The sequence below is a fragment of the Conger conger genome, chromosome 9 (genome assembly GCF_963514075.1).
Source record: "Conger conger chromosome 9, fConCon1.1, whole genome shotgun sequence".
Lineage (NCBI taxonomy): Eukaryota > Metazoa > Chordata > Actinopteri > Anguilliformes > Congridae > Conger > Conger conger.
In genome coordinates, this window is record NC_083768.1 from 37,709,684 (window position 1) to 37,732,221 (window position 22,538).

The 22,538-nt window shown below is 42.2% G+C and overlaps 1 protein-coding gene across 1 annotated transcript in view; it reads left to right on the forward strand.

Moving 5' to 3' along the window:
* LOC133136563 (cadherin-12-like) overlaps window positions 1-22,060 on the forward strand; it is a 92,176-nt gene extending 70,116 nt beyond the window's left edge. The window contains exons 7-12 of the mRNA XM_061254177.1: window positions 4,552-4,805; window positions 10,171-10,307; window positions 13,122-13,243; window positions 13,629-13,746; window positions 14,860-15,111; window positions 20,582-22,060. Of these exons, the coding sequence (XP_061110161.1) occupies window positions 4,552-4,805; window positions 10,171-10,307; window positions 13,122-13,243; window positions 13,629-13,746; window positions 14,860-15,111; window positions 20,582-21,138 (1,440 nt within the window). The 3' untranslated portion in view covers window positions 21,139-22,060. The remainder of the gene's footprint in view (window positions 1-4,551; window positions 4,806-10,170; window positions 10,308-13,121; window positions 13,244-13,628; window positions 13,747-14,859; window positions 15,112-20,581) is intronic.
* Window positions 22,061-22,538: the final 478 nt, after the last annotated feature.

Below are 22,538 nucleotides of genomic sequence, written 5' to 3' on the forward strand. Positions count from 1 at the left end.
GTCTTCCAAATTGGACCGCCCACAGTGGCCTGCTGTTAAATTTTCCAGGCCCCCTTGCATTGAGGGGGCAGGTGGGGGCTGGTGGTAGGTAGACTTCCAGCCCTCCCTGCCTGCCAGTTGGGGGTATTCGGACAAGGCTTGGGTAAAATATGCTGAGGCGGGGATTCATGGTTCTGCCTGGCAGAGCTTTGTGATGTGGTAAGGGGATTTGACAAAGCGCTGGGCTCAGTGGATGATTATCTGTTTTCCACTATGTCGATATGGGAATTCTCTCTGAACTGGGAGAAATAAAAAGCCAGCTGGAGGAATAATATAAGAAGGTGGGGGAGGGGGATTGCATTTGAGAAGCCTGATCCATGTTAGATCTGTCAATGTCTGCTGCTGTCTCTATATCCCTCCTATAACCATTCTGTTTGGCTGACAATGTCATTGTCTCATCTGGGAGAAAAAACATGTACACACTCACTGTACATTCACCTTGACATTGTATTGGGCATGAACTGAGAACAATACCAGATACAGACCACATAATATATGTTGTTTAATTAAGGGGCATTCTTTAATGATGCTAAGTGTGAGTTCTCCTTTAATGTAGCCTGGTTTAGCCTTTGAAAGCTTGTGACCTGTAATCATAAGCTGTGAAATCCCTGCCTTTGGCAACACGGTGCCACGCATGGCTGCACCAGCTCAGGGCATCACTGGCTCTAACACAGACCTGCCAATTAACCACTGTGTTTTACATAGAAAGAAAATATAATTACTCCTCATCCAGTCAATGACACGTGAGCACTTCCTTTCCCATTTTCAGTAACAGAATATAAAAAAGCGAGGCTTTTTACTCCCAATATAATAGCACTTTACGCAATTTTTTCTAAGGCACTGTGGAACGAAGCAATGGTGCGTCGGGCTCTGGCTGATTTAGGAAAGTCAAGGCAATTGGTCCTGTTTGACTGATGTCCCGCTCGGCAGGCGGACCATCAAAGGAGTGCGGCTGTGTTCCGGCTCAGGGAGGCCGGGTCTGATCCCGGGGGGATTCGCGGCGCGTTAGCGGCGGTTGGCGGTAGGGGCACGGCGGGCCGCGGCGGAGGCCCCGCACAAAGCCACGCGCGGGAGGGAGAACGCGCCGCGCGGGCGCCTCGCCTCTGCTCCCGCTGAGCGGGGACGGGGAGTTATTCCGGGCCCTTTGTGCGGGAGACGCCAGCCGGTGGCGGCGTCGGGAGGAACTCCGCAGACGGCGGGAAGCCGGGCTCAGAAAAATAACACCTCGGTCGGAAACCGCGCGGCTCCGCAGGGGGGCGGGATCGGCGACGGCGGCAGTGCATTAGAGTATCCCGGCAACGGCTCGGGAGAGCGAGGGGGGGGATGGGGCGTTCTGGAGGTGGCCACCATCTGTACAGTTTTTCACTGCCACCAGCAACACAAATAGGTGTCCTTTTGTATCTGTCACCCACCCCCCGTACACCGCCCCCCGAGTGCTATCCCCTCCCGGCACTATGCGAATGCCTTGCTCACGGTAACAATGAGAGGCAGAGCCTCTGTTTGTCCTAATGGGGGAACGAGATGGGGGTGGAATTAGAAGCCTGTTTCCGGGTACCTGCTGCGTTGTAGTTCGACCTCAGGCGACTACTTCTCTGTTTTACATCAAACTTTCTCTTATTGAGCAGAATTCTCACATCCAAGGCGACCGACGGCACCAGGCGTGCTGTAAAACTCAAGGTGGGAGGGCGTGGGGTGACCCACCCTGCTGAGACACTGACCAGGGAGTGGATGGGGACCCCAGGTCTGGTATCCAATCCAGACGGTGCAGTTTGCAGTCTGTGGGCCGTTAACAAAGCGGCCTTTTTATCTTCCAAAATGCTGGTTGCCGTGACGAGACTGTCCACGGAATAAATCTGGACATTCCAAATAGGCAAAGGAGGAGTCGTGTCTTACCTCATGACACCAGCTCAACATAAATACAATTTTTCGCAAAAGCTCTACAGGCTAGCCATGGAGTCTATTTAACAGCATGTGAATCATGAATCGTGAGTCATGCTGCTGTGGTTTGGTACAAACATGCGGTCATTTTCTACAGTATAAACCTTTCTCACTATGAGGATCAAAAAGCCTGTTTGGTTCATAGTCTGAAATATGTCAGCAACGAAATACACAAAATATTCTGGAAATACTAAATTGGGAACACATGGCCAACATAAATAAATTAATAAATGAATTCATAAATTACTAATTATATTGACTAATTAATATATCATGAATAATTAATCCAATGGCTCTGGAGACACTGATATCAGTCAGAACTTGCCATGTCTAATATGCCCTAATGTTTTAAATACACATTACTGGAGAACAGTAAAAAGAACAGTAGTGTGTGTACAGACCAGCAGGGATGAAGAGAACGGGCGGTGGAATAAACGTGCTCTCACTGTGAAGTCTGCACGGGTCTGCATATCCACGTGAGGAGAAAGAGAATCTGCATTTACATATCAAAGATCTCCCTCTCTCTGGAGCCGGGAATGCAGATGTACTGTCACGGCACTGAAGACACACAGGTCACAAAAACAGAACTGTTACCTTTCATCCCGCCTGGCACACTGAAGACACTGGATTCTAGCGTCTGAAAAGAAAAGTGCAGCAACAAAGATGTGCCCTTTGTTAAATGAAAGAATGCATTTCATTTACACCACCTGTATGAGTCGAGACAATGGGCCACATTTAATGAGACTGCAGTCATAAGCAGAATATTTATATATATTTTCCATATAAAAGGGTGGCTCCTGCTTGAACTCGAAATTATGAATAGTAATGCATAGCACTTGCAGAAAATAAATTGGGGAGTTGCATTACACAGGTTAGGTGCAATAAACTGATTCAATATGATGCAAATCCATACAGATGCAAACTAGTTTTTTTTATATTTTGGGGGAAAAGTGGAGAATTGTAAAGTAGACTAGGCAAATTACATTTGTACTTAAAATAACATCCTTTTTACATGAAAGAATCAAGTCCAGACAACCATGTGGAAGATTACTGTTCCTTTGTGTCATTTGCATTAAGGAAAACTAAGGTTCTAGAAATATAGTCTCCAATGAGCCTTTAGATCTATTACCCCAATATACAGTCTAGATTCCCAACACCACGGATACAGGCATGGGAGTGAGATCAATAGGAGTGCACGCATCAGTAGATTTCAGCACACGACACGACTACTCACTGATTAAGCATCTGCGCAATAAAACTGGAAAGGCAAAGACACCTGCCCCTGCACACACATAACACACACACACACACACACACCTGCAGCCGTAGCAACTCTTCGACCTTTCGGGCCAAGAAAGCGATTACCAGGCCTCATAAAGGGGTCCGCAGAGAATGCATTGGATTGAGCGCTCTATTAAAACTGAAGGGCTGTTACAGAGAAGCTGCAGTGAACGTACGGCTGGGTCGGGCTTAATTGAACACGGAGCCATGTGCTGACCCTTGGTCGGATTCCCCCACTGTCCGTGACCATTAACACCCTCATCATGATTCTGTAATAATACCCTCTTGTTAAAAGAATGGGTTCATTAAGTGTGAAAGTGGCACTGAGAGTGGTCTTCTTTTTTTAACCTCTTAGACTGATTGCATGGCTAATTGAAACTTTTGAAATCTGCTTACGCAGGCAGTTCAAGAAGGTTTTCCATAATTATATCGCACTTTGATCCAGCTGGCTGGCATAAGATTACATCCGTGTACAGCCCTTGAAATTGAATGCATTTTCACACCGCACTACCCTTATCTGATGAAATGTGATACTTCCAGGAGAAGAAATTGATTCCTGCATCTAAGAAATGTATTATTCCATAGTCGCATTGTATCACCTGCGCTTTGCTAGAGTTTATGCAAGGTTAATTAAAATCTGTTACAAAGAACACGTGCATGTGATGTGGCTGAACGCACTGTTCCCTCGATTGATATTCTGCATGATTAAAAACAGTTAGTGTGTTTCTATTAGAAAATTAAACACAGTGAATCTTTTGATTGGATGTAGCAAGCGTTTAGGAGACTTGTTATAGCCTTGTGTTGATATTTCTTGCTCTGTTTAGCTAAACAGTCCCCGAGGATGAATGCCATACACCGTTCTCCTGATTGTATTTTTATAAACAGGATTTTACGGTTCACCATACAAACAAGGCAAATCATGTACTTTCTGAGACAATACAGATGCATGTGTCCAACAGGCACAGGGTTCTTTCAAAAGGGGCAGCCAATCGAGAAAAGGAGGCCTCGCAACCAAAATGTATTTAAAATCGTACCTCTACACTATTAGAAAGGGATTTCTATTCACTGATAAATCTCGCATTGAGCAACACAGTTGTATAATAACAAAATATAGCAAGGTGCAGAACGTACGTTTGCAGTGGGGACGTGATCATATTGGTTTATATTTACTAAGAACAGCTGGATATTTACAAAAGCAATTCTGAGAGCCCATCAGAGAGCCTAGGAGATGCAAACGCAGGTCTCTCACCGTTACGCTACACCGCCATTGTTTCCCATCCCCTCTTCCCCCAGCGTTTGGACTACGAAACCAGGAAGTCGTACGCCTTCAAGGTTGAGGCCTCCAATGCACACCTGGATCCCCGCTTCCTTCACCTGGGTCCCTTCAAGGACACGGCCACAGTCAAGGTCAATGTCCTGGATGTGGATGAGCCCCCTGTTTTCAGCAGACACTCCTACAGCATGGAGGTCTACGAGGACACAGCCTACGGCACGGTCATCGGAGCGGTGTCTGCTCAGGACCTGGATGTTGGCGCCAGCAAAGTGAGGTACCCGTCAAAACCGCCCGACTGGCTTCTCCCTTAAAGAGTTATACACTCAAATCATGCTGTTATGCTAGATCAAATACACTGGCAAGATGTTGCCATTCTTGGGTATTACTTCAGAAACTTCGGTAACTTCTGTTTATCCAGTAAGGGTTAGTGCTACATAGTATTAAGTGTTAAGTCAGGGTATATGATACCTGTTGTCCTTGTGCAAACTCTGCTAGCATAAAATCAACATTGAAGATTCCCCTGTGTAACTGCTGCAATCATTTCACCACTCTTTCTTTTGCAAAGAGCAAAAATGTGTGTGACCAACATTTTAATGACCAGTGGCATTAAACCTGGACCTGGACGCTGGAATCTGTGTATCACAATCAATCCAAACTGATAAGACTAAACATGTGTCCTGCATTTTGTTTCCTGGGAATTAATTAGGAAGTCCCGGACACTCGTCTACAGAATGTGTAACAGTAGCCTGCCTTTTAATGAACACACAGCATGAATTAAACAACAGAATATTTATTACAGAGGGATAGTACTGAGAAAAGTAGATTTTTGTAAAATATTAATGCTGGAGCTCTATGGAGTCATAGATATAAGTTTCATATTGTTTTAGTAAATAGTGCTGTGCATATACAGTATGTTCTTTATATAATTAAAATGTCTGGGAATGCCATAACCACAGTAAACAGATTACGATAATTCTCCAATACTGTACTACTCAGTTGCTATGATCTGGGGATGATTGATTACATTTGCAACTGGATGATGAGGAAAACAGTGGCATGCTGGATATAAGAGGCTATCATCAGAAACAGGCAGTGCAACTTACTGCTAAAAAGACTGTGAATTAAAGTCCCAGTAACACCAAAGTTTCCAGTTTAAAATGACCAGGCATTCCTAAAACCCTGATAAGCAAACCATATACAAAGGGTCTTTGACCAGTTTCATATGGAATAAGCTTGAGTCGGATTGAGTAGAGCCTGTGTGTATGAGATAATGCTAAAAAAAAGAAAAAAGAAAATAAATTGATACGCTTGGTTTGTCGAGGATGAAAATGCTTCGTCTGGAAGAATATGGAACTCTGCTGACTAATTAGATGTGTCTAATTCCTTGTCCCAGACCAAAAGCCCTACCTATGGTCTGGAAGGTAGTGAAGGTGGATATGCTTTTTTGCCTTTGTGTATGGGGCTTATGTTTCTTGCAATTTTCTTCTTCTGCTTCTTCTTCTTCTCATTGTTATTGTTAGTTATTACAAATGAACATTTATGATAGTCATACTTTTAATACATTCTGGTAAATTTTACAAAGATGAAAATCCAAAGTATAAAGGCTGCAGATAGCTTGAAGCAGAGAGTCCATAGTACTGTTTTGTGAACTATTTAGCAAACTGTTTCAAATAAGCACTGCAAGCTGAAATTGGTTGGGGCTTATATATTCCTTAACCAGTGCCTTGCGGATGCAGTCCAATAACGTGTTCAGCTTCACATACATGAATATAGAAATCACCATGCTCTGAAAAATATCTTTAGCACTGCAAGCTGAAATTGGTTGGGGCTTATATATTCCTTAACCAGTGCCTCGCAGAAGCAGTCCAATAACGTGTTCAGCTTCACATACATGAATATAGAAATCACCATGCTCTGAAAAATATCTTTAGCACGTTAGCACGTTTTGTCAGCTGTCCTCTGTGTTTATCATCATTACTCCGCCCACCCACCCCCCTCCCCTAAACAAAAAATAAAAGAATTTAAAATAATAAAAAAACAGCTAGACAATTGCACAAGCATAACGAAACATCATTACTCGGAGGAGTTTGTGGGAAGTTAAATATTTCACGCTGAAACAAGAGAGACAGGGATTGAAAATTTTTTTTTTATTTATTTATTTATTTATGTATTTATTTATTTATTTTTAACTTGGTCTTGAATGATTAATGTTTAATGTCATCACAACCAGCATTGTTCTTTTTTGGATATACGTATAAAAAAGCTCTCAAAGCTCTCAGGGCATAGAAACCCCAGTGTTTCTACATTAATAGACTAATAGTGGTGCTTTTAGTCTATGCTAGGACACATAGCATTGCATAGTCTAAAAGCTTAGCTCTACATCATAACAACTTCACTATTATCTATTGGTGACATAATAACAATAATTATAATAATTAGGGGTGAGCAAATACTGCATTATCTGTATCTGTATCCATTCAACCAACTATATTATCCATGTCCTTATCTGTACTCGTAAGTAGTCGTGACTTATCCCTGTAGTTGGTTACTTCTGACTATCTCCTTTACAAAGAATTGCCTGTCATTTACTGTATGTAGTCCATCCAGGGGCCTTGCTATTCAAAGTTTTGTAATTGTTGGGAAGTTTTAAATTGCAGCAGAATAAAAGGAAAGTCAGAACGCCAAGAACATGAGCAGAAAGACAATCCCTATGGAAGTCACAGGTGAAATGCATATAGGCTAGAACTTGCAAAGCTGAGTTACATGAGAGCAAACCCATTTTAAACTATTTTTCTTTTCGTTTCTTAGGAAGTATACAGTCAGCTCCGGAATTACTCGCGAACAATAATACAATGCTGCATACAATAAATACAGATAATAATCGTATGCTCAGTCATGTTCTTTATTAAACGTTGTTGTTCCACTTTTAATGTGCAAATGGCCTTCGAGCTCATGCGCTTCATTTTTATATCACAAACTAAACTTCCATCAATTACCTTTGCAGAATCACAAGCCCATGCGCCTTTCGCCAACTTTATCAATTGGGCGTGTCCCTGGCTGAACCTCAGAGGCCTTAATTCTCTCTTATCGAATATTATTAGGTTCAATTCTGAGATAAATATAGGCTAATGCATTATCAGGAGCTAGCAAAATGCCAACATCAGTTATTTGAAATGCGTTATGACCTAGAGCTGCGGTGGCGCACGGCTAAAGCATCGGACCTTGATGCAGGTATCAGTTTGAGGCAGGGGCAGCTCCGGTCCTGTAGAAGACGATTACGGCTCGTGGGCGGTGTTTCCCCAGCTAACATGGGTAATTGGTAATATATAGGGTACAATAACATACAGTCTGCTACTGCAACTTTCGCTATTGCAGAATCCCGGGATATTGCTAATGCCCACAAAAGAAAGAAAGACATGTAAATGTAGAACTTAGAGTAAAGTGACAGGTCCAATAGACTTCAATGATTGAACATATGCTAGGATGGCCTGTAGCGTAGTGGTTACGGTAAATGACTGGGACATGCAAGGTCAGTGGTTCTAATCCCGGTGTAGCCACAATATCATCTGCACAGCTGTTGGGCCCTTGAGCTGGGCCTTTAAGCCTGCATTGCTCCATGGGAGGATTCTCTTCTGCTTAGGCTAATCAACTGTATGTTGCTCTGGATAAGAGTATCTGCCAAATGCCAATAAAGTAATGTAAAAATTCTTGCCTGTTGATCTATTCCATAATATCCCAAGGCCATGCTCGTTTTACCTCCTCTCCTCCATACTCCAACTCAGGGAACACTTTTGGTATAATAATTATTTCAACGAAGTGATTAATTTCAAGAAATGCCTGGGCAGCTGTGTTGACAGTGATTTCTGCTGGGTGGATTGAGATAATATTTTCTGTTTTTTAAATTCACAGCGATCAGCTTGTTCAGGAAGCTTTAGACTTTAGACTTGTTGGTCTTCTGCTGCAGTAGCCTCTCCACTTAGAGGTTTGACGCGTTGTGTGTTTAGAGATGCTCTTTTGCATACCTTTATTATAATGTGTAGTTATTTGCGGTACTGGCACCAACAATCAAACAGTCAAAATAACATATCACATTTCTTAATTTCTGCATTTAGTCGGAAAAACAGCTGAACCTCTTGACCATGTCTGTCTGCTTTTATGCATTTAATTGCTGCGACATGATTGGCTGATTAAATATTTGCATTAACAAGCTGGTGTACAGGTCTACCTAATAAAGTGTACCTAATAAGTGTCTTTGACGGAAAACCACAGTGGAGGCGGACAACTTTAATCCAATAAAAACGATAAGAAGCTTTTTTGCTTTTTACCAATGCACAAGGGAGAGACAGCAACTGCGAGCTGCAAGCCACAGACATGGCAAACAGCTTGTCAGTGCTACTTGCATTGATAGACAAATTATATTCAAAATCAGAAATAAGATGAGTCTACCATCTACCATCTACCGTCTACCTTGCATGCTGAAATGAGTTGAAGGGACACACTAAGTAATTGTAAAATCAAGTTTTTCTAAACACTTGTTTGTTCAATGTGCAATGTATTCAGGATTTTTGTTTTGTGTGTAACGTTGTATGGGATCCCTGCCCTCATGATCAGCACCACAGTGGCTATTTATTAATTCCTTACTGATGTACAGCTGCTGCAGCCCATGAAAATAAATACATATTCAGATCACCCCCAATAATAATGTGTTTTTCCAACTATTGCGGAGACATATCCGTGGTTATAGAAATACACTGCATATTTTAGCTGAATGTGTACACACTGGTACACACAGTGTTGCCACTGGCCAGGGTCTCCTGTGCTTGTAACTATGAGTCCTCAGAGACTTGGAGCAGGACAACTATCAGTAGCTTGCATTCGAAGATATGCATCATTGATAAAACAATCAGGTTTTGTTTCACACTTTTACTTAGTCTAGCTTGTGTAGTAATGTAATACAGAACTTGCATATATTAATAATTCAATAATTGTCAATTATTGAGTGATTTAATCCAGGACTTGAAGCTATTGACTTATTTGAATCGGTAAAATAAACTGTGCACCTTTTCAGTATTTCAGCAGGAATGCCATATGTCGCACCTTGAAGGAATCTGTGTTGTTCTCACATATTCATTTTGAGAACTAAACTGACTCATCTGCCGTATGTGTCGGGGAATTGAGGATTAATTAAAACAGTGAAGTTTACAGACACAGACACAGAACAGTCACAATGGAAATGGATGAATGAAAATATTAAACTCCAGCTTGTTTCCTCCCAAAATGCTCAAGACCTGAAGACAGCCGACATTCCAAAAAGACCAGTTATGAAGAAGCAGAATGCCAGACCAAGGTGCAGGACTTAGATGTTAACTTTCAATTCTAACCACAAAGTTAAAAGCCAGGTCTGTTGCAAAGTTTCAGATCTTATAGAAGGATGCCAGCATGAGGTCTGTTAGGCTACCCCCATTGAGACAGACACACACAGGCACATACACACCCAGTTCCTGCTCCTTATCTACTGTATCTGCAGCCTACTGTGAGCTGGCCCTGTTCAATTTCCCATTAGTTCCCTGACATATGGCCACAGATTTTTAAACATTCGTATTGAAGAACTGAACATGAGAACATCTTGTTTATTTTAGGTATTCCATCGAGTGGAAGAGGGACCAAGACAGCTACTTTGACATTGATCCGGTGACAGGGACAATTTCCACCATCGATGTCCTGGACAGAGAGAGAATCGCCAAGCACAACATCTCTGTTGTGGCAACTAAAGTTAGTAAGTATGACAGAAAATTGCACATTGTTAACCAGAACCTCATGATGCATTTTTCAATTTCTATAAAAAAAATGGAGTCATGCTGTTTTTGTCAATCTCTGCGTGTAGCGCTTTTGAGGGTTTCATTAAGAGGGTCTCATTGTCTGACTGAAAGAAAAAAGGTTGAGAAAGGACTGATGAGACGGGAAACAAGCTAAACAGCCGCTTAGTTTATCCACTGTGTACTGAGTGGGTGCCTGATAATGTAGATGACAGAAAATTGATGCAAGCTGATACAAAACTAACTAATTGACCATTCACCAACGAGACAAAGAGAAAACTTTTCAAGTGAATTATGAAGGTATGAGCATTGACACGATATGGTTTTGCATATGCATATGTATTATGCAGGATGACATGATGTTGTGCTGGAAGGCAGAGATTCGGAGTTACCAAGTAATCAATTCATGAATGAGTAATTGAAACAAAGGAACAATAGATGGAAGACACACAGATGCACGCACACAGACGCACACACACACACACACACACAAACACAAACACAGGCACACACACACCTGTAGGCCTATAATGAGAATAGGAAACAGATCTTTCTCTCAAAGTAGACAATGGAAATTCCTTTTTGAAAGGAAAGAAGACTATATGAGTGATTATGCTAACTTGTGACAATGTATGCTCAGAATTACTCTGCAGATACATGGACCCTTGGACATGAAGCTGCTGCTCAGTGTTTGGGTTTAGTTGGTCTCATTACAGAGTCACACGGTTACATGGTCATCACAGTCGGAGGCAGGAAATAATGGGCCTTTGGTCTCATGTCAGGTTTTGTCAAACAAAGGCTAAAATCTCATTCACACACTAGCAGTGCTCAACAAGCTTGGTTTCAATCAGTATAGGGACTTTATCTGTGTGTGTGTGTGTGTGTGTGTGTGTGTGTGTGTGTGTGGGCAGGTCAAGGATGAGTTCCTTAATCCACATTATTGTAATACATGCCAACACACAGGCATCACACGTGATACTGCCTTCTCTTAAATTCCCTTCCTCACAGTGTTACGATGTTATGCACAAAGCCAAGATTAGTCGATGCTCTGTCGATACCCAATAGCAGCTGGTGAGCTGAAAGCCTGGAAAAGCTCACAAGTTCTTTTGTGGAAGTATGTAATTTTGTTAGTGAATAAAAACAGCCAAAAGTAGACCAGTTTATTATATTTTCTTTTACTTATGGATGTATTTATGTTTGCATTTTTATTTCATTATTTCTTTCTGTGTTCACCGCCGATTTAGTGGGTTGTATTTCAACAGTGTTGTTGCTGTGAGGTTTCTTTCAAAAAAGAATTTATTTACACAAAATAATCAAGCTTTTTTTGTCAACTGTCAACTGTCAAAACAGGTTTCTGGCTGTAAGTCCAAAGGCCATGTCTCTGACCGGCATGCTGATTCTCCTCGGTATTTATGCTCAGTGACTACTAAAGGAAGATATGTGGGAATTGCCTTCACTCAATCCTTTTATGTAGGACATTGGTGCCATCTGTTGGAGAAGACGGAGCAGAGCATGTCAGCACTTTTGCCATGCAGTTGTCACGTTATTGTGAAATTCACACACAGTTTTAGCACTGCTGAGAGGGTATCCATCATCATTGTCACAGTGCGTTGCTTGTGTCTTCATTCTCCCTGCTGCGCAATAAATATTTCTGTCGCAGCGTTGGAATTTATACAGACATTGAATCAATAATATTGACCCTGTTTCTTAATGCACAAAATAATTTTTTTTAATGTGTGGTTTATTTCAGGAAAATAGAGATGGCACACACACACACACACACACACACACACACACACGTACGGTTTAACAACTACAACTCACATTGTTAACTCATATTTTAGCCATATGACATTCACGTGTTATGTCAATTTTGTCATCTCTAATAAATCCTTGGTTAATTGAAAATTCATAGTTAAGTAAATGTTAAGTGAAATGCTAGCTAAGTATATACATTTTCAAAACATTTTAGTTTTGACAAAATATTTGGCTAACATATTAGAGGTATAGTAATGCATGATTGCAGTTGCAGGACTGAAAGCCCAGGCTTACTGTGTGTTATATTTACTGTTTGCTAAAAACAGAGTGCAGAAAATGCAGCTTACTGGCTGGACTCCAGCTCAGTATCTGTGGAGGTGTGATCCTCTCGGTGTTGGGTTAAGAGGAAAGCGCTACCTGGGGTGACAGAGCGCTGCAGTGTTCAGAGCGGAGTCTGCTACACACTTAAAAGGAGACAAATGGACTGACAGCAGGGCACGTTGAGAGTTGCTTTTATCTGTTTTTTTTTCTTTCTTTTTTGTCTTCTTCCCATTTGGAATGCTGCAACCTCCGCGGCTATTTTAACAGAACACAGAGGAGTATGCGCTCTCTTCTGACACACGGGATGTGTCAGTCACCACTTCTTATAACCCTGTGATGTGAGGATGGTGTTCACACAGACAGTGGGAGGAGGACGTTTGACTTGCAGATCAGCGGGCATGATTGACCCCTGGGGGTTGCTAGTTAGTGATGAGTCGGCATCATCCGGGCCGTAAAAAATCGCTCACATTCCTGGGCAACACTTCAGCCAATTACATGCCAAGCTGCTGGTATGGTTGACAGACACAGTCCACAGTGGCAGTCTGGATTCCGTACCATAATCTGGGGACTATTCGTGTACTAGAAGTGTCTTAATCAAATGAGCCACCCAACAGCGCTTTATGAAGCTATTTTGATTCCCACTCCCCCACCCATAATTTGAATATAAGGAGAGTATTTATTTTGTCCCTTTGCAGATAACCCCGCCCTGACCAGCAAAGTACCAGTCACCGTCAATGTTCTTGATGTCAACGAGTTTCCCCCCGAGCTGGCCGTGGCATACGAGTCATTTGTGTGCGAGAATTCAAAACCCGGGCAGGTAAGCGTGTGTGAGGATCAAAAGAAAATGTCCCTGGCAGGGAAAAGTCAAAATATGGTTTGAAATATAGTGTGTTAGATCTGATTAAAGTTAAAAGTGTGAAACTATGAATCATCTCTCGGTTCGTGATAATTTCCTTGTTTGAGCCGCTCCAAGAAATGACATGCTGTTACCTGTGTTTAAATATATCACCTTTTCCAGCGTGTCTTTTAGGTCTGATGAGGATAATGCTGAAAAGCTGCTAACTGTCACATGAGGCGACATGGCTCAGGCAGTAAGAGCAGTCGTCTGGCAGTCGGAGGGTTGCCGGTTTGATCCCCTGCCCGGGCTGTGTCGAAGTGTAAATTAATTAATTAATTAATTTAATGTTTATTTACATGATCAGGTGATTCAGACGATCACCGCGAGAGACAGTGACAACCCTCCGATGGGGCCGAGGTTCTTTTTTCGCTCACCTCCGCAGGACATCAAGGACAAGAATTTCACCATTCGAGACTATGGGAGTAAGTGACTCACACTGTCAGATTAGCGAGGTTCAGTCAAACCTGAATAGGGATATCTGACTGCTCAGAGCTCTTTATGGACAGGATGCCAAAATGTTACAGGGTCATTGCCCACAATCTCCAGGCAAAGGCAGTGGCTCAGAAAGTTGCTGGGGGTGTCATGTTGGATACTCCAACCAAAAGGCAGCTGAACTAATTGTGGAAATCTTTTGTACGATGGTAGGAAAACCAGGCATTAGCTTTCACATGAATTGATGAATTGGTCCAATAAGGATGTGGCACCTGCAAAGAGTAAACAGCCAATGAACCGTCGGTGTCCTCAAAGGAACCGCTGGTGTGCTAAATAAGACGAGATGACCCATGGTGCTTTTCAAACTGTGGAGACAGGATGAGTGTTGGGTCTGATTTACACCGACAGGCCGCCAAGGCAAACAAACCTGTACGGTCAAGGAACGCCTCCAGTGCTCGCTGCCTGTCAAGAACATTCTGGCGGTGGCTGTTGCTCGGTGACAGAGCCAGGTGGGGCCTCCCCGCTGTTCCAGACGCACCTGCGGTGGGCCCTTGTCGACTTCCTGCTCGGCCTTTGCTCACATCCTGTTTGGTGAAAGCATCGGTCTGCGACTTCGCCTGCAGGAGATGTGCAAGGCTCTGGTGAAATAGGGAGCCAATGGCATGTCTAGTGCCCCCAGACCCTTAGGAACTGAAAAAGCAGTATCAGGGGGAGACAGAGGGGGCAGTGGGGAGTGGGTGGGATCTGGGTGATAAGATGTAACACATACAGTATACAGGGATGGTATGCTTCTGCGGTGGTCTCCATAATGATGTGTCGGTATCACTAATTACAAGGGTATCACGATCACCATGATGTTGGGCTTGAAGCGAAATGATGCTATTAACACATAAAGATTTCCTCAGTGAAAACAGGGTGAGGTTCATGCAAACATGCAGACGCGTTCCTTCAAAAAAGAAACGAGTTCAGATACAGCACGACATTCTGTACGCATTCCTCGGGGGAGCCGTCGATAAACGACTGTAATCTCCACGAACGGAGAGCCCTTTCTCACGGAGCGAGCGGGAACACATTGTGAAGCGCGCGTCCTCTCCTCGTTTCAGACAACACGGCGGGGGTGGTGACCCGGCGCGGCGGGTTTCGCCGGCGGCTGCAGGACCTGTACCTGCTGCCCGTGGTGATGGAGGACATCGGCCACCCGGTCCTGAGCAGCACCGGGACCCTGACGGTGCGCGTGTGCGCGTGTGACGGCGGCGGGGCCCTCCTGTCCTGCAGCGCGGAGGCCGTCTTCCTGCCTGTGGGCCTCAGCCGGGGGGCGCTCATCGCCATCCTGGTCTGCATCGTCATCCTGCTGGGTGAGCACTCCTTCCAGGTCACAGGTCACGCACAGTCTTTCAGAAAGACTTTCAATCAGCGTTATTACCTGGGAATATTTTTTAAATGTATCTTAGAGCATAATATTTTGTGTCGGAGGTTGCCTCGAGGACCTTGGAGAACAACTCGTTCGAATGTCAAAAGCTGTTTTCGCACTCTTTTTTTAATAATTAAACAAGTAGCAGTCAGACTCTTATGTCAATTGGTTACACAATAAGATGTTAAGTGTTAATTCAGCTCTGAGTCCATATCAGTTCTGCTTCAATACTGAGCTTCGCTTGTGTATGGGAACCTATGAAGTACTCTCAAAAAGTGCAAACCCTGCCTCCTGGTCCTATTCAAGTGTGCCAGGCAATATCAATCGAACACAGAAAAGTATTTGCGTCAAAAGCAATTATGTATTTGACCCAGGTCTGGTGCATATGACAGCTGGGCCCACTGAATGCACTCTGTAAGAGTTGTTTTAGCTCTGAATATTTTACTGTGCACCCCGCAGAAATAAAACACATAAATCATGCTGAATGTAAGGCAAGTAGTGGGGCCAGACAAAGACACCACAGATACACATGTGAGGGATCGTTCAGAATGTGCTGTGTCATCTGCAGTGGCTTTCTAAACCCTCCGAATGTGTTCAACCCCCACAGAAAACACACCGAGACTTGATCCATTCTCTCATTATATTACTCTGTGGGAGAAAAGCAGAAATTCACTAGATGTGTTATTTATTTTTGTATTTATTTTTTGGAAGGTAATGTTCTGAAAATATGAATACGCTTAGCGTCTTTCTGTCACATCGCATAAACCCCCCGGCTGAAGCCTTGATGCCGTGTGAATAAACAGACAGTTAACACGTTCGACTCATTGCTCATGTCATGACTCAGCAAGAAGCAGAGGAGCGCAATCGACACGCATTAAAGAGAAAGAGCCTAATTAAATCACGAAAATGCGATGACTGCAGCTTTTGTTTTCCCTTCTCCTGAAAACACTTACTTTAATATCACCCCTGAAGGGCTTATTTCTTGCGCACAATTATCCCACTATTTATTAAAAATGAAACGTATATCACTTCTGCATTTGCCGCTGCGTGGGAGGAATATTCCCGTTATGTGCAATAAAGGGAGAACTGAGAACGGTGCAGAGAAACTCTTTCCTGCTGTCTGTCATTTTCTCCAACCTACTCACACTCATCAAGAGATCACACAGTGTCAGGCCATTACATTTTAATGTGATTCAGAGTGTTGTATGATTTCTGTTCTCTGGAAGAGAGCCAGCGTTAAGTTCTATTGAAATGTTCTGCTTATGAGTTGACAGGGTTAAAATGTGATTCAGGCCTGTGTTATACACTCCAACATTGGCAGCCCCAGTATGTAAATAGGTGACGTACACACAGGAATAATGTCTATTTTTGCAAATGGCCCAGGACGATATCCTCCATGGGCAGGTCTTTGTTCCCATTGTTTTCTGCTGTACCTGTTCATCCTCTCTGAGACTGCGGTATCTATTATTCATGGGTTTATTTAGGAAAGCGTTCTGAAACCTCTTTTTTCAGCTTTTTGAAAAAGGGAAATAAAAAAACACTGTTGCAAATCTCATGCATTGTTCTCTGCCACTGGAGGGAGCTGCAGTCTCACATGAAAAAAGAAAAGAAAAATAGAATTGAAATAGTGAAAATAACCAAGCCAGAAACAGGAGCAATTAAAACACTCTTATCCTTTCCCACACATTAATTATTTTTAAATATGAGTGTTTAAACATGATAGTGGTTGACCCAGACTGAATGTGTAACCTCTTCCCTCTGGTTGAGGAAGATGGAGTTTCTGTTTCCATATGCTGTTGGCGAGGTTGATAAAAGCTAGTGAAAACAGCCTTTCATGCCGGTGCTGAGAAACCGGCAGGCCAGCAGTGACAGATGCCATGTCAAAGAATGAATCCGCGCTCTGCCCTGGGCTCTGCTTCCATTTAGTCCTGTCCTGTGATGTAATGCGCATTACAATGGAGCCTCTGAAAAAGGAGAGGGAAAGCAGCTAATGGAGGCTGAATCCTGCAACATACACACATACACACGTACACACACACATTCATACATGCACACACACACGCACACATACACGCAAGCAATACATGTTTGCCCTTCTCTAATAACCACAGTGCAAAAATGAAACCTTATCATAATCTTTCATTCAAACTATAGTTATTGCTTTTTTTCTTGTTGTTTGATTACTTTGTTATCTACTCTGTCAAGATTATTTGGCTTAATTTAATGCTATGTTTTTCTATTTGTATTTGTATCTGGATTTGTTCAGCCATTTTCGAGAAAACTATCTATTTGCCGGGACTATTCCTAAGCGAATGCTGTCTCAAACTGTTTCTTGTTGTTGCATAAATGCATTGCTACGTCATTTCAGTACCGAACAATGCAAAACATGGCACGTGTCCTACCTGTTCCTACAAGGTATAATGTGTCACATTCAGGTGAATATACAGTTTATGAATATATCTGTGTTCGCATAGCACAATGAATATACAAACATCCGTAAAACATGTGATGAGCGTTTGCATTGCTGGCAAATCTTTGTCCAACATAAATGGGATGGGCTGTGTCACTGTAACACTATGTTTTCAGCTTGTCCTGGGGGTATTTATCTGGCTGTTAGGCATACATGCCTGTAGGATATGTCAATGTCAGAGGACAGTTATTTTAACACGTGTGTGGGTTGACGTTTGGTAGTACAGTTGACATCATGTTGCTTTCGGTCTGTGTATATTTTTATATTGGATTTTTGTAAATAGTTTTATATTTGTTTGCCTTCTAAAATCTAACCCCACATTCAGGATGTATGAGGTGGTAACAGACAATTAAAGGATTTGGACTTGCTGTACGAGATAAACCTGTAACTGTACTGGGCTCTGGTTAACCTCATTTTGAAATATATTTCCATTTTAAATGTGATGCAGGTTTGTTAGGGTGAGTAATCCTTTTTGAGAGTTTTTTAGACACTTTTGGCATGCTTTATAAAAACATACTTTCATATATGTGAATAAAACATACATGAATGTTAATTGTCTTCACATTTTGTTTAAAAAAAATCTGTTTTAATAGAAAAATATACTTTTCTTATCATTAATGAGTCTGGACAAAAGGATATGCAGATGTCTTTTATTTGGAGAGATTTGGGGAAACTTGAGGACATCTGGGTGCAGTTTTGGGAAAACTCATGTGGAATTTGAATGTCGATATATTTACCAAATTGTGTACTCAAGTTGGTATCAAGTACACAAGTGCTCACATGTTGTTCTGGGTTGGTCCTTGACTAAGAAATTTAGATATTCAGTGCTCTACAATAAAAACATAAGTTGTTTGGTAAATTTGTTTTGTATATTAATGTATCTTTTGTGTACACTGTACTTTTAAGACAAAAAGAGATACAAAAGCAATAAATAAAAGCGATCATTGAGGGTGCCATCTGTACTTGATCAGCCAGAGACTTTCCTCTACGTCACACGTTTTCCCTGGCCTAGCTGTGCGTGAAACAGCTTCTGGCATGATGGTGTCACCACTGGCATGACTCAGCCAGTATATCCCCACAGGGCTGCATTGCTCAGAGTAAGGATTTAAGAAAATGTGAAGAAGGAGGGAGATACACAAGTGAAAAACGCTGGTTTACATCAAGCCTTTTGCGAACCAGATCAGTCCAGTGGAAGCTGTCTAAGCTGTCCCAAACTGACAACATACACAGCTTGCGCCTGTCTTGCTCCCTCCCTGTGAGAGTATTGTGGAGTGTGTCAGGATATCATGATCATTCTAATTGGTACTCTGGTCCCCTTTTAGTAGCACGCATTAGTACAGTAACCACTGTATTGTATTGATATGGTATGGGAAATAATGAAAGAGCAGACTTCCCCTTTCTCGTTTCCAAATGTTCGTGTTCGAGGCACATGGTGAACTAAAGTCTTCATCCTTCTCCTCCTCCTAGTACTCCCCATTTCATTGTAACTGCCACTTCCACTCCCCATCTGGCTCTTTCAACAACATCAGCCATTGGTCTCTAACAGAGGAGCTAATGTTTCCCCTTTTATTTCTGCTAAATTTGTGATTACAACTTTTGTGGGTTTATTCAATTGGTAAATATAGTTTATCATTTTAAGTGGCAGTGTTTTCTATGTGAACACATGATAAACTATTAACTTTTTGAAAGTTGAAAGATGCAAATTGTGTGAAGTGTTTTGGAAAAGTGTTAAATGGAACTGAAATCTGTTCGCAAAACAAGCAAAACGTGATTGTTTTGAAAGAAATAGTCTTTTTGCATATGAACTTAACATTTTGATAATTGGATTCAAAACTGTGAATTCCCCACTGTCTGAATTTTTTCAAATTTATGCTGTTGCATTTGTTACAGTAATCTCCACTCATGATCTCAGCAAACAGTAGCCGAGCCTGGAGAACTGGATGTCGGAAAGATGTGCCTACTTCATCACACGTTCATTTTAGGACATTTCGTGGGAGTGTCAGTCAGCATGCCCCTGAGTATGAATAACTGGAGCAAAGTGCTGTACTGCTGATTGAGATTATTTCTGTTTGCAGGAGCATCCTGTTTTTCTCCCAGATAACGTTTTAAAAGATTTTTTGGAGCAGACCTGCTCTTTTTATGACGTCTCACTGAGAGTCTCTCACTTGTTTAATGTTTCTTGGTGGCCATTTAATAAAGAAAGTATGGCAATTTTGCTTGTACTTTTGTCCTAAAAACACTGAAAGGAAATAAAGTGCAGGTTGTTGTTAAAATGATACCTTTATATGATTGGGTCAGCACTCTTACACATGGATTCACTCATATCTGGATTATGCCTGTCTGTGCATTCATCTGCATGTAACATTGTACATTTTGATGTGATATTGTCTGTATATGATGAGGCTCTAGGTGACTAGAGTTGTCTATTCGGTGGTATGACAGAAATATTACAATACATTTCCAATGTAAATTAATGCACATGCATAGGCTACGGTATGTAAACAAGCAAAGACCAACGTGTCGTCTACTGTATACTGCATGTTTCTAGCTGTAAACACATTTCATCTTTTTGTTGTTGTATTTTCATCCATATTATATGTAAACTGTCTGTGCCTACTCTGACATAAATTTATCCTGTCTCAGTTTTCTGTAGAGGCCTTTTCTTCAATTCAAGCTTTCAACCATGTCCGTGCAGTGAATCATTTTTGAGATAATGACACTTATATGAGACTAATCCCAAATGTGTCACAGAAACAGTTTAACACTGACAGTGTATGTGAATATCGATGCGCTGTTTATGCCCGCACACACACAGTAATCCTGGCATTGTATGTGTGCCACATTCAAGCATGAATCAACATATATTCAGTATGTGTATATAGACATAGACACTTGCAGTGCGTGTGTTCACTGCTGATGCCCTCTGCTTCCTCTTCTTGTCTAGTCATGGTGGTTCTGTACGTGGGCCTCAGACGGCAGAAGGACAAGGGCACCCTGATGACATCGAAGGAGGACATCCGTGACAACGTCATCCACTACGACGACGAGGGAGGCGGGGAGGAGGACACCAACGCCTTCGACATCGGCACCCTGCGCAACCCCAAAGCCATGGTGCAGGAGAAGGGCCTCCGCCCAGACGCCCGGCCGGGGTCGGGCCCCGGGGGCTCCCAGGAAGGCCCCGACGTGCGGGACTTCATCCAGCGCCGCCTGCAGGAGTCTCAGCTGGACTCCTCGGCTCCCCCCTATGACTCGCTGGTCACCTTCGCTTACGAGGGAGGGGGCTCCGTGGCCGAGTCTCTGAGCTCCATCGAGTCCCGGGGGGCCGAGGCGGAGGAGGACTACAGACGCCTGTGTGAGTGGGGACCCCGTTTCCAAACGCTGGCGGCGATATTCAGCGGGAAGGACCCTCAGTCCCGCGAGACAGAGCCGGCGCTGGCGGCAGAGACCAATGAGGAAACGGCAGAGTTAACCAGAGACACCACAGAGGAAGAACAAACTTAGCTTTCATTCACTGACCCTTTCGCACTTCAGTTATACTCCGATTTACCTCTGAATTTTCCTTCATAACTATGTGACTCCTTCAGAAGGACTACATAGTACCTTCATAAGGGCACCATAAAAATTCATAAACTCTCCTGTGGAAGATGGCGTATTGTGTGTTGCTAAGGATACAGCAAAGGCATTACCAGTGACGCACACCTGCGTTTATTGAAAAAAGCATCCATGATTGTCATTACAGTTTTTATGAAGGTGCTATATAGTGTTTATGAGGGAGTGATAAAGCTCTCGAGATGGACCATTAATTAAAATGCCAGATATTGCTCTCTTAGGGACAAATATCGGCAAATACTGAACAATGAGCCAACTATCTAATTAATATTCACAGTTTTCTTTTGTAGTATTTTTACCTGATTTGTTTCTGTACTGATTACTGGAATCTTAATTTTAATTATTGAGTCAAATCTTTGAATTTATTGTCATAACAGTGGGAAGAAAAAAAACATTTAAAAAGGGAGAGATCTCTCTTTAATATCCTTGAAAGTGCCTCATGGACTGTCCTATTTCTTAGACCTCATGTTGCTATACAGCTCCTATTGTGTTTCTTGTAAGTCTGAATCCTAGAACAAAGGTTATAGGAAACTTATTAAAGCAGTTTTATTGTAGGAGGGAACAACTTATAAAATGTCAACTGGGATAAAGTTTGATCCTGAGTTTGCCAAAATTTATTTTGATTGTTATGTGTGTACATGTTTGAGTACTTCTTTGTTATGAATTAGTTTAATCTTTGGCAAGAACAGCGGGTGTATGTGTCCATGCGTCTCAGTATAGGGACAGTAATGAGACAGTTGTTGGGATTTGTGATGGTTGTACAAATATTTAGGGCTGCAGATAATTGGGATTCAGGTCATGTTATAAACATGCTTTCTAAATTAAACACAACATGAGAACTCTTTAGTTCTGTAGTTTTTTTATATTATTTATGTATTGCCCTCTCAAACATATAACAGACTCTGGCTGGCATCCAATCAATGCTAATCCACACATTTTACTTAAAAAGTGCAATGGTATTTTCCTCTTTAGTCACTGCCTTGTTCTGTAATGCCTGAAAACGAACACACCAAAATCAATTAATGAATAAAAAAAAATAGGAAATGCATTCATTCAAGTCAAAGCTGATGACAAATGTCGATTGCATGCAGGCATTTATTTGCAAGAAAGAAGTCAACAGAAGCAAGTGAGTATGCAAGTATGTGAAAAAATATTATAATTATAATAAATCTGACTGCTTTACTACTACTCCACCATGACACAACATAGGCTGGCACAGGTACTGTATTACCCTCATGTGGTGTTCAGACGTGTGGTCTATTACAGGGCAACGTGCATACTGTGTGCTGCAT